We start from the raw sequence: 13,378 nt of genomic DNA, 5'->3' as shown, positions 1-13,378 counted from the left end.
TTCTGTCTGTAGTTGGCAGAAATTAATTGAGTTCAAAAGGACTGGTCCTGGCAGTCTTTTAAATATATTTTTTTCTCTCTCAGAGACTCTAGTAAGGTCACAGCTAGAGCAAAGCTGCAAGTGTCTCTACCTGATCAATGTCACCTGAGACATCAGTACATTCTAAACAGATGCTTAGGTGCAATAGATGTAAGTTATATGTGCTGTTCCAAACAAGCTGCTTCTTTAACATAAGCTATAGTAAACAGACAATGAAGTTCATTCTCAATTTATAAAAGAAGCAAAGAGTTCTGCGGCACCTTGTAGACTAACAGACGTATTGGAGCATGACCTTTTGTGGGTGCATCCAATGAAGTGAGTATTCACTCATGAAAGCTCATGCGCCAATATGTCTGTTGGTCTATAAGGTGCCACAGGACTCTTTGCTGCTTTTACAGATCCAGACTAACATGGCTACCCCTCTGATACTTGATTCTCAATTTACTTTTTTCACAAAATCCACTGTGCCTCAGTTAACTTTGTAGTATTTCTGTAACTGAAAGGGAATCCCTCAATCTTTCCTGGACTTGTAACAGCACCAGTGTGTCAAGTGTAATACAATGTAGCTGCTGCCATATTTAGAAAAGATTCAGAAGTCAGGCTTGTCAGGTGAGAAGAAGCAGAGCTTTTACACTGTACAACAGCTCAGGCTCCTAGAACTATTGAGCCAGACCCTCAGCTAGTGTAAGTCAGAGTAGCTCCACTGACTTCAGCTGAGCTACACTAAATTACACTGGCTGCGGGATTGGACCATGTAGCACTCAAGGGAGATGGCTAGAGGCTTAACCCAGGTATTAGTATGAAGCCTGAAGCTGTGCTCAGTGACATAAAGCAGCGATGTCACTGACTTTGATGGGCACAGGATTAGGCCCATAGTCACTCCCAGGCTCACCTTACACTATCTCCATTGCACAGTCAGTCCCAGACTTGATACAGGACTCCTTCTCTGACAGCTGTGACCGTGAGATACTCTAATATAAGCAGTCTGATGTGTGCTTAGCCCCACTTCTAAGCACCTGTGAGATACTGTGAAGTTGTTCCTTCATTCTGGAAAAATGTACATTACTTCATGTTTGAATCAGAGGAGCCCCCTCCCCTAACAGGGGGAGGGACAACTCAGTGGTTTGAGCATTGGCCTGCTAAACCCAGGGTTGTGAGTTCAATTTTTGAGAGGGCTACTTAGGGATCTGGGGCAAAAATCTGTCAGGGACAGTACTTGGCCCTGCTGTGAAGGCAGGGGACTGAACTCAATGACCTTGCAAGGTCCCTTCCAGTTCTATAAGATACATATACACAACCTGAATAACACAAATTTGGATATAACATGGTAAAGGAGTGCTCTGGGGGCTGCACACTCCAGTGGATCAAAGCAAGTTCAATATAACACAGTAAGATTTTTTTGGCTCCCAAGGACAGCATTATATCAAGGTAGAGGTGTATCTCCATATTAGCCTAATGTTCTTGACTGCTGAAAATCAGCACTTATTAGGCCAGATTCACTTGTACATTCTCTAGCTATTTTGTGCTGCTCTGGTGATGCAAAACAGTGGTAAACCCAGCATTGCCAACCAGTTAAACTGGAATTTGGGCTGCTTTGCAATGTCTGGGCAGTACAAAGCAGCTGAATTGTATTATTGAATGTGTCCCATTGTGAGCTGTGGCAAGTCCTATGTAGGAATCTTCCCAACATGCCTACAAACTAGTTAGCACATGTTACCAAGATCCCTTGCTGAACTACAAGTTTGCAGAATCATTTACTTGTGCAAAAGGAGTGTCAGCACAGAAATGTATTTAGTGGGCAATCTTAATGTGCTTGTTTTGCAGGTGGGGAACATATCTTACAGTCATTCAAATTAAGCACTGTAAATGAGATTGTTTTACAGCCACTCAGTTGCACAACACAAGAACATGATGACAAAAACCAGGCATAAAATGGTGTTAAGTTAACCATTAACTATAATGGCTAATAAAAGTGTTGCAATATGGATGCCTTTTAGTGGTGTTTCCATCACCACTGAATGACATCTAATTCAACTCAGGGGGACAGGAAGCAAAAAAAAGTTTACTGGGGCTTGCATGCAAGAAAGTGACAGAACTGAAAGAGTGTGGGTTTGTGTGAGAAATAAAAACACATTTGTGTAACCTTCTTAGACCAATAGGTTCCTGAATTTCATCTGAATTTCAAATTTGAGTGTTTGGATACATAAGCAATAAGCACTTGCCTGATGACCTAATTTTACTTGGAAAAATGCTCATGCTTTGACAGCAATGACAACCTTTCACAGGAAGGAAGGGTCCGTGCACTGTTCCACTGTGTGTTACATGAAGAAGGAAATCTAGAATAAGGAGCAAATCCGCAGCCAAATGTCCAGCTTTGGCAGATTGGCTGAGTTAGCAGTGAGCCAGTCCTCCAGCACGATGTTGAGGGAAGTACCATCTTTGCCTACTAGCTACTGCACTCCAGAAACATAACAGTAAGGACATTTGGGCATCTGAGCTGAAGCATAGACAGGGAGGAGGGTGTGAGGAGGTTTGCAAGGTTTATCAGGGCCTGGAAAAATGACATCATATATGCAAACAAATTGCTAGAAAGAGCAATCATATTGTTTGTAACAGACAGCATCCAATACCTCTCGTATAGAATTCAGCTAGGTATTTCCATGTTGATCTATGATTTGTTAAACAAAACACAAAATAGTAACAGAATGAATACACTGATCTGGATTTACTCACTGCATCATTCCCAAGTGCTGATTTCAGACTGATCCTCACTTTGATTGCATTGCTAAAATCTGATTTAAAAAGAAAAAAAGCTTTGTGTCAGAACTGCAAAGTCTTTTCCATAAAACTACTGTGTAGCAAGTGAGACGATTAGGGCCGGTGCAACCTATTAGGCGACCTAGGCGGTCGCCTAGGGCACTAGCATTTGGAGGGTGACATTTCGGGTCCTTCGGCGGTGACTGTGGTGTCCGGATCTTCGGCTGCCCCGGTCATCGTCGGCATTTAGGCGGAGGGACCGGGGACAGGGGGGCGCGGGAAGGGCCACCTGCAGCAAGTAAGGGGGAGCACGGCATGCAGGGGAACCACTCCCGCCCCAGCTCACCTCTGATCTGCCTCCTCCCCTGAGCACGCCGCCCCGCTCTGCTTCTCTCCCTCCCAGGCTTGCGGCACCAAACAGCTGATTGGCGCTGCAAGGCTGGGAGGTGAGAGAAGTGGAGCAGTGACGGCGTGCTCGGGGAGGAGGTGGAGCAGAGGTGAGCTGGGGGGGAGCTGCAGCACGGCTCCCCAGGTTGGGGGGACCTGCCACGGGGGGGCACCTCAGGGCGGCAGGGGGTGCAGAGAGCTGCCACAGGGCTCGGGGCGGGGGCATAAGGTGGAAGTTTCGCCTAGGGGGCGAAACATCCTTGCACTCGCCATAGAGATGATGAGGTGATTTTGTTTTACTGATTTTGTTTTACTGATAGCTTTATCTTCCCTGGGCTAATAAGGGTATCAGACACAACACTGTTCTCAGCCACTAGGATATGCTGCATTCTCCCATCCTGACTATGGCTACAGGTGTGTGGCACGTGTGCTTCAGCATTTGATGTAGTGATGCTGGGTTGAATAAGGCATTTTACTCCTCCTCCCACTTCTTGGGCACCCTTTTTGATATGGCCAGCAATGGAGAGCCAGGGAGAGATGACATTTAACATTCCAAACTGGTTTGCCCACCTTGAGCCTGGTCTAGGGTGACCAGACAGCAAGTGTGAAAAATCGGGACATGGGGTAATAGGTGCCTGTATAAGACAATGTCCCAAATATCGGGACTGTACGTATAAAATCGGGACATCTGGTCACCCTAGCCTGATTGCTGTTCCAGCTCTGATAACCGAAAGCCTAGATAAGTTCTCACCAGCCTGGCAGATATGAAGCATGCTCAGTAGTCTCAAGCAAGGGTTATAACTGAAGAGCTGATACTGATCAGTACCTACAAACCCAAACCACTATTCTCCCTTCATTCTGTTTATCCATCCTGAGTTTTTAGCACTGCCGGTGTAAAAAAGCTTTTTAAAGTGCCTTTTGTCAATAATTCATTATCAGGATCAAGTGCTCAGTTTCTGGGAATCAGGTAAAGCTATGATAGATGGTTGATGGGCCACCGTGGTCCCTGAGTATGCTGATTCTCCAGCTTTGGGAGTGATGAAGTCAATGCACTTTTGCATGAGCAACTCTTACTGCTGGGTCCTGGGGTAGTAGAATTTGCCTGTTCCCTCTCCCAACTGCCAGATTCAACAACTGCGGAAAGAGAAAGGGGGCATAGGTTGAGGAGAAGTTGTATTGTCAAGCATTCTGAATTGCATATAAAACCATTACGCACATGGAGTCCAGAATGTGTTCCAACCAACAGATCTGCCACTATTGTTCTTTATCAGCCACTGGTGCAAGGGTTCAAAGTAGTGGAGCAAGGGTGTTGCATTCATCTTCTTTTCTCCTGTTATACTTTCTAGTGCCTGGGTCCAGGGCTGGGATCTCCCTAAGACAAGCATGTCCCTAGGTATGGAAGGATCAAAAATTATTGCTAGGTTCCATCTGTGCACAGATTATATGTACGCATGCATATTAATGCAAATAAATTCCCTTCTCATTGATAGGAGACTAAACCCCTATGGGTCAGATCCTCAGCTGGTATATGTCTGCATAACTCCAGTGGAATTAGATGAGGAAACAGACTTTAATGTAGAGCCAAGTTTATCCCTGGTGTAACCCCATTGGCTTCTGTAACTTAAGTGGCTTTACAGCCAGGATGAATTTGGCCCTGTTATATTCAATCTCCTTTTATATAACAAATTGTGTGCTTTGTTACCGCAGTTTGTGACCAGCTGCCGTGGAATTAGTAATGTCACATGTGTAAAGAGGACCTGTATGATTAGCAGCCTTGCAAAGTGCCTCCTGAAACTGGAACTGATAAATGGTCCTTGTGTAATATCTAAAAGAAAAGAAAAAAAGCCATACTTTGTGTTACCCAGCTCACACTAGAGCAGCAAATAGCCTTGCCCTTTGGAATGGGCTGCAAGTTAGATCACCCCTCCTGCTAGTGACACTGGGCACTTTGGAGAGAAAGACAAAACACTAATGACAGGCTGGGCCTAACACCCTGATAATGTTCAAATGCCAAAATCAAACACAGCATAAGATCCGAGATTTGTTCTCTGTTACAGTGGGCCCTAGCTGGAGTAAGTGGGGTTGCAGAGACTTTGATTCTCCACTCCAGATGAGCACAGCTGGGACTGATTGGATGGAGAACCCCCAGGGAGCCAGCTGCAGCTCTCTGAGTCAGGGCTGTACAGGGGCATCCCTAATGTATGTCACTGGCACTAGCTACTGATCCTTCAGGGGCCTGTCCCACTGGTTCTTTAGGAACCTGACTCCAATGAAGGACTTCCAAGGTGCTCCCTCCTTCCCCTTATGGGGAGGGTCGGAAAGGCAGCTGGCATAGGAAACAACAGAGCCATCTCCACCAACATTACACTGCTGCGTAGAAAGTTCCTCTGCACAGCAAGGAATTGCTACTGGGCATCTCCAGTCACATTGCATCATGTGAGAATCCAGCCCCACAAATGTAACTAGTTTGCGGGCGTGATCCAAAGGCCATTGAAGTCAGTGGAAAGATTCCCATTGACTTCAGGAGGCCTTAGGCCAGGGCCTAACCAAAAGAAGAATTTGGCCATAACGCTCTAAATGAAGTATTTAGCACACAGCTGCTTGTCATCTAGGAGTTAAGTGATGATGATAAGGATACCTTATGAAAGAGTAATCATTGGCCACATGGAACAGAGCAGCAGGGTCACAGTACGTTTCATCATGAGGCAGTGGTTCAACCACACCCACTATTGCTCGCCTGTGGATAGAGGGAGAAAAAAATAGAGGCATTTCCATTACTAGTTCTTGAGAAAAAATATACTGACTTTTCCACATAACAGCTGCTGTTTGTAGCAGTCATCACTGTTGGCATCTCCCTTACCTTACAGACATAACAAAGCTAAATAAACTAGGCTCCTAAACTGCTATTGATCTGTGCATGGAACTACTGTGCATGGGATTATTGGACCTAAACATTTAACCCTGACTGGAAACTCAGCTGTAAGAAGTGAGTGAAAATGTCACAATAATCTGTAACTTTTTGCCAGTTTGAAAATTAACCATGGTAAACAGGTTTTTTATGATAAATGTTATGAATAAATGCAAGAAAACCAGGCAGAGCAACTAGACTAGTCCAAACAAAAAGAGGCGACTGATATCACTCAAGGACTATTGAAATGATGCTTTGTAAAAACAGAAGAGGTGTAGTCTGAAATTAATGAGCTAAAATTGGTGTGGCGGATATTTGGCCTATTGGTGGACAAAATAAAAGGGGATGAAGTATGCTGCTCACTTTTTTCCTTGGGGGGTTTCTGAAAAAAAGGCTTTGAAAAAAAATTCATCTCCTTTTCCACCTTGTATCCCAGTTGGTCTCGTCTGCTCTCATCTTCTCTGATCCCATGATAGAAGGAGCTGACCAGACTTTCTTCCTGAGAGAAAGGCCACTAGACCTTGCTAGCATTCAAAGAACTTTGTTTTTCACTTGTGAGTCCTGGAAATCATATCATGATATCCAGGCCTCAGCCCATCAGTGGGGATACTTAATTGCCAGAATTGCAAAGGCACATAAGATCCTGTTCTGCTCCATTCCTCTTATGTTGTTTTCCCCCTCTCCCCCTTCCTCCTATCCTATCTCTTAGTCTTCATTTTTTCATCAAATCCTGAAATCAACTGCATTGCATCAGCACAGTGGGATGAGATGACCACAATCCTGTCCTGTTTAAGGAGAAAAGACCCAACCAGATTATGTCCCTGACCGGAATGTGAACCAAGGTCCAAGCAACAGGTACCCTGATTGGCCTGCCAGCCAAAGCATCCATTCGTGACTCACCAGCCTTCCAGTGTTCCAAAGCCATCAACAAAAGCCATATTTCCCTCACCTTCTCTGTCCCATCTCTCATCTACCTTGTGTCCGTGTGTTTGTTAGAAACAGGATGCATTCTACCCAACATGACTGAAAGTGAAATTAACCCTTTTCTTTTCATCAAAGAAAGTTTGCTCTACAAATAGAAGACTCTGATAGTTTGCCTCCAAATGGAGTGAAACTTTAAAGGTTTAAGTTAAATTTGCATATCACTCAATGTCATTTTCAGTATAAGTACTTGTTTTACTTTATTCTTCTTCCATGTGTTTCAACTTTAGAATGAATGCTTTTGGGTGTTTGCTAAGGAACTGAGTAAAACCAAGGCTTCTGTAGAAAAAAACTCCAAACTCCAAACCTAAGTATCTATGTTTTAATATTGGACTGTGAAAGAGTTTATAACATGGCTAACTTTTTTTACCTTTGAGATCAATACCACAGAACTCACAGTGATGTCAATGGTGGCACTGCTTCAAAATGAATAGCAGGATATGGCCCTTTGACATAAAAGATTAAAAACCAAAGGATTTACGTTAGGATGGGGTAGGAAAGGTAAAATCATTGTTGTAAAATATTCCACAATCAATTGGCTTCACACAGCACTCATCATGGGTCTGATGCATAGCCCACTGAACCAAAGACACCAGGATGAGGTGTCTACCCCATGCAAGGCCTGAATAGAGAGAAGGGCCAATTAGCCTTGTGACAAGATGCACCAGTCAGGGTTGAAAAGCTCTAACTGATGATGAAGCCTAGGCTAAACTGGTATAAAACCAGGAAGGAGAAAGTAAGAGGTGGGCTGCAGTAGAGAAGGCTGTTAGTCACTTTCTGGGCTTAGAGGGGAAAAGGAAGAAACTGGAGATAAATTGAAGCCCTGGGATTCAGGCCCTGAGGCAAGGGCATATCCAGAGGAGGGCTGAAAAGGAGCCTGATAGGGATGAAGTAGGAAGCAGCCCAGGGAAACAGCAGCAAGGTTTTGGATAGTGCAGAATTTGGCTGCTGGTTGTAGGGTCCCTGGGCTGGAACCCGGCATAATGGGAAGGCCTGGGTTCCCCTACCAGCCACTGGGGAAGTGGCACAGGGTGGGCAATGGAGCAGAAGACTGCCTAGGATAGTCATCCAATGAGACATTGATCTCCCAGAAGGGGAGGATTATAGTGACCTGACCAGAGAGCCAAGCCATGAAAAAGGAATACCCTGGGTGATAAAGAGGGAGTAATCTGATGAAAGAGAGAGAGAGAGAGAGACACCATGCAGTGCAAAACGGAAAGAGGTGAGCATACCCAAAGGAGGGTGGAAAAGGAGCCTGACAGAAGCAAAGTGGAAAGCAGTCCAGGGAAAGAACAGCAAGGTTTTGGACAGTGCCAACCTTGGCCACTGGTTATAGGATCCCTGCCTGGTACCCGGGCTAATGGGCAGGCCTGGGTTCCCTCCTAGCCACTGAGGAAGTGGCACAGACAGGGCAGTGGAGCAGAAGATCGCCTAGGACAGCCATCCAATGGGACTTCGATACCTCAGAAGAGGAGAACTATAGTCACCTGGCCAAAGAGCCAAGCTATGAAGAGGGAACACCTGGACTGGTGAAAAGGAGGTAACCTGACTCCAGAAAGAGAGTGTGATTGATACCGCGGGGTGGGACACCAAACAAGAGAGCATCAGACTGGTCATGAGCTACATGTTCCACAGTGGTGAGTTGCGAACCCTGTGACAGAAACCCATTACACTGAATGGACTTGGGAGCAGGTCCCAGAAGTGCATTAGTGATATTGAGCAAGATCCTGTTAGATAGGTGAATATTACTATTATCTCCATTTCACACATGGGGTAACTGTGAAACACTGAGAAGTTAAAAGATCTGTGACAGAGAAGGGATTAGAAAGTAGGTCTCTTTTCTGCTGTGCCTTTGAAGTGGAGATGAAAAATAGCTCCTTTTTCTCCTCCTGAAGAGCTGATTTCCCAAACTGTACCTATTTCAGCATACCTAATCTCTGAAACTGCAGACATTTAGTCCACACAGGTGTATGAAGACCAAGAACATCATCTACCAGTGGATAGCATTTCAGTGCCACTGTGACAAGTCTGTTTACTTTTGCTAAATAATTTGGCACTCCCCTCTACTTCCCTGATGTCTCTTGTACTCCTGAAAATGAAAACTGAACATACCCTTCAACCCTCTTTCCCAAAAGTTCTTCTTCCTGTTTCCCCACACTTACTTCATCTCCCACCACTTCTTCATCCACTCATCTTTTGGAATATCACCTCTAAATACCATCCATCGCCACTTCTCTAGCATGTAAGTAAAAGGCATTGTTCCAACAATAGTGAGGGCTTGTTTGAGTAGGAAGTTGATATCCGTTTCTGAAAAAAGAGAACAATGTAACTGTTAAGGTGATGATGAATACATGACTAGGCTACTAATGTTGCTTCCTTCACCATATGTAGGTAGTGAGTACATCTGCTTAGAAAATTTTAGTGAAACACAAAAAAACCCAAAGAAACTCAGCAAGATATTGTTATGCAAATTTGTACATTTTTTTCTCTTTTTGCTCCAGTTCTACTTTCTAAACATTCATAATCCCTGTGGGTTTTGTTGCAACATTATTTTGTTGTATTTATTTAGTTGAGATCGGCCTGGGCTCAAGAGTTCGGATCCAAATTCTAATCTAAATTTTGGAGGATTTTGGATTGAGGGATTTGATTTAGGCTCATCTTCATAATCTAATATTCAACTGGACAAGTCAGACAAATCCAACTGTGAAGAAGAAGTTGGACAAAGCAGCCCTTTACATTTTGATATAGATTTGCATAGCTTTATGTAAACAAAGTACAAGGACCATCACTAACCTTACTGTGCTGTGAAAATTTCCTCAATAATTATTCAATTCTGAAGGTAGTGAAGAACTACCAATTTAAATTCTTGCAGTAGCATTAAATGAGTGGCACCTTATAAATAACTGCTTCCTGGTTCAGGAAGTCAATTTGGAAATGAGCATACTGTTATATGTAACTGAGATGGAATTCTCAAAAGCATTTAAGTAACTCACTCGTCTTACAAACTTACTCATACTCTGCTACAAAATATGGCATGAATACATTTTTATTAGTTACCATTGTCTTCCTGAAAAGTAGATTCTAGAAGGTCAAGTGATTTCAAATGCTTTGGAGTAGCTGCCGACAGTGACATGATTTCTCCTACTGCTTCATGAAATCCTTCGTTAGCTCCACTTCTTAACAGATAAGAGAGGTTGGAATATGCCATATCATACTCTATATGCCCCATCTCATGATGTGCCGTCAAGAAGTCATCCATATTCACTTCAGTGCACATCTTGATCCTGCATGCCAATGCAAAGCATTTAAAATTAAATAAAGACACTGGCAGAGTTATACCATTTGTTTGGTACTGGATGCTGTAGTTGCGGCTGCAAAACAGCTTAAACAACTCACTTACTAACCCCCTGGTGTATTTCATGTTCATCGTTTTCTAAAACATTCATCTTTGGGTCTGTTCTATGTTTGATCCCTTTCTAAAGGCGATTTTTGGGGAAAGTTTTAAGTAAAATTCTTTTGGCTATTATTAAATTCTGCAGAGGTAAAAAGAATATTGCCATGCATTTTCTATGCAGAGAAGTAAAAAATGGCTGAACTCTGAAAGCTGGCACATTAACCGTGCTTATTAAGGAAAATCTCTGTTGCCAAGTGTACATAGTTGGTTGGATAATACAGTAAGAAATTAACAAAAATTGGCTACACATATAGAACTCTTTTTAGCCTGAGTGTTTAGACATGTAGAGATGCACATTGAACACATCCATTTTTTGTCAATACATATTATTAACACTTCTGCTGCTACATGGAGATTTAAGGTTTTATTGCACCCTTATGACTAGCTGGACTATGCAAACTGCATACAGCCCTGAGTAAGGTGGCACAGAGTTCACATCAACACTGGGGGAGCTCCAGGAGGCTTTGCACCTTAGAGAAAGGTAGCTTATCTCTGAAGTTACAGAACATGGCCAAGTCACAGAAAGTTGGTTTTGGAACCAAAATCTTTACACCCAGGTTTCCTTTCTCTGCTAAGCCTCACTCTAATCCACTTGAACACAGCGCCTTCCAAGCAAATTAATTACCCTTTCTGTGTGTCTATTTCCTGCTGTAGATGGTACTTTGTACCCATCTACGGCAACAGTTTTCTATCTCTTGATCTCAGAACACTTTATAGGGATGGATAAGCACCATTTGCCACATTTTACAGTTGGGATAGCTAAGACACGATTTGCCTGGGGACCATTATGATCTGTGAATAAGACATAAGGCGTAGCAGGCAAGAGACCTGCTTTCTAATCTCCTCTCTGCCACAGACTCTGTCATTTAACTCCTATTTGTTACCCCATGTGCGAAATGGAGATGATGATGATAATTTCTGCTCACTTCATGTGGGTACTGAGGCCTCACTATGTAATGTTTATAAAGTGGCATTTAAGGACAAAGTACATACAGCATATAGTGACATCCGTGTGCTAAATTATGAAAGCATGTGATGAGCTGAATGTATCATGCAACTTGGACCACCTCCCCTGGACTCTGCTCATTAATCCATCTCACCCAAAGCTACTCTTGATGTTTCACACCTCTGAGCAACTTCATACAACTGCTATTTCATAAAACCCCACCAGACAAATTTTTCTCTTTCCCTTCAAATATGGCTTCCCTTCACTGCCACTAAATTACATTGGTAAATGGTCCAGGGCTAGAAATTTTCACCCCTAGATCAATGACTGATATCTAGTGACCCATCATTGATCCAATTCTCTCCTTGTAGGATATTTGTAACTACAGTACCATTAATTTCAAGGGAAGATAGAACCTGCTCCAATGGGTCTCATTGTATATAAATTCACATTCTCACTGAATATGAAGCAGATACATGGGGATAAATTTTCACTAAAATTTTCACTAAAAATTCCACATAGCCCCAGGCTAAGTACTGTACTTTTTTGATAATTTTGTTGATGTCACCCAACACAGTTGTTCTATCACTAACTTATATGAATATAAACACAATCCTCTGTTTAATAGAAGAGAGTAGCCCATTGATTTTACAGAAAAAGATTACAAAATCCAGTTTAGATTCCTCTAACCACCCTAAATCTGCCCCCTACCAAAAATATTAGAGAAGTAAGGAAAAGATAAAATTAAAATAGCAGTTTGCCCTGGTGCACTTGACTAGAAAGCAAAGAATCATAGAAATGTAAAGCTGGAAGGGACCTCAAGAGGTCATCTGGTCTAGCCCGCTGTGCTGAGGCAGGACCAAGTATACCTAGATCATCCCTGACAAGCATTTGTCTAATCTTGTTTTAAAAACCTCCAGTGACCGGGATTCCACAACCTCCCTTGATAACACGTGCTAGTACTTAACCACACTTCTAGTTGGAAAGTTTTTTCCACTTATCTAACCCAAATCTCTCTTGCTACAAACTAAGCCCATTACTGTTCGTCCTAACCTTATTAGACCTGGAGAACAAGAGATCACTGCCTTTTTCATAACAGCCCTTTACATCTTTGAAGAGAAATGTGAAGATTCTACGAGCACTCAAAGGAAAGAGTTACAAACGTTACAGTACCTATAATCCTTTTTTCCCATATCCCATGCTGTAGGATGGCAAACAACCTTTCTGCCATCGTTAGGCTCTGTAATCATAGAATTGTTCCAGAAGCCTTCAGTCATTGCATAGAGGCCAACAGAGATGAAAAAATCCTCAGCAGCCTTAAATATTTTTGTTGCATCCCAATTCTGAAACAGACAATGAGAATTCACTTATAATATTAGCCAATCATTGTATGGCTAGATATTTCTCACAGTCCAGTAGAACAGATTCTATTCTGAAAAGTGACTTTGAAAAACTGCATCACAGTCCCCACACTTATTATATCTCAATGACTTCAAATCAAAGTCTTACAGTTTGCAAGTAAGTGGGTAGCTTACTGCCAGTCCTGAAAACTCACTATGGGAGCTGAGGCAAGCTGGCGCATGGATCACCATCAATAATCAGGTTTCTGCAGTCAAAGCTAGTCCATTGATAATGCATGAGCCAGAACAGAAAAGCATTAACAGGAGTGAAAAGTGGTAAAAACTTAGTTTTGTCAGAAATGTACACAGATATAGGGTCCAATTCTCCCCTCTCAGTGGTGTAAGTCAGGAGTAACTTGTTGAAGGCAGTGGAGTGGCAGTGTTATAAAACCAGGTGAAAGGGAAATTGGATCCGTAACTCAGAATACAAATAGACAACAGAGCTGAGTAAAAAAGGGTTTGATTTTAGAGTCCCTTATCTGATCATAACTATACTTGAAAATTAG

At 42.8% G+C, this 13,378-nt stretch overlaps 1 protein-coding gene across 1 annotated transcript in view; it reads right to left on the bottom strand.

Annotated features, from left to right (window-relative positions):
• ACE2 (angiotensin converting enzyme 2) overlaps positions 1 to 13,378 on the bottom strand; it is a 41,659-nt gene that overhangs the window by 10,604 nt on the left and 17,677 nt on the right. Inside the window, exons 8-14 of the mRNA XM_032775306.2 lie at positions 12,646 to 12,815; positions 10,130 to 10,356; positions 9,235 to 9,379; positions 5,822 to 5,920; positions 4,886 to 5,008; positions 4,400 to 4,572; positions 2,773 to 2,831 (exon numbers count right to left, since the gene is read on the bottom strand). Coding sequence (XP_032631197.1) covers positions 2,773 to 2,831; positions 4,400 to 4,572; positions 4,886 to 5,008; positions 5,822 to 5,920; positions 9,235 to 9,379; positions 10,130 to 10,356; positions 12,646 to 12,815 — 996 coding nt within the window. The remainder of the gene's footprint in view (positions 1 to 2,772; positions 2,832 to 4,399; positions 4,573 to 4,885; positions 5,009 to 5,821; positions 5,921 to 9,234; positions 9,380 to 10,129; positions 10,357 to 12,645; positions 12,816 to 13,378) is intronic.

The sequence above is a fragment of the Chelonoidis abingdonii genome, chromosome 1 (genome assembly GCF_003597395.2).
Source record: "Chelonoidis abingdonii isolate Lonesome George chromosome 1, CheloAbing_2.0, whole genome shotgun sequence".
Taxonomy (NCBI): domain Eukaryota; kingdom Metazoa; phylum Chordata; order Testudines; family Testudinidae; genus Chelonoidis; species Chelonoidis abingdonii.
This window is presented reverse-complemented; position numbering and strand designations above follow the sequence as displayed.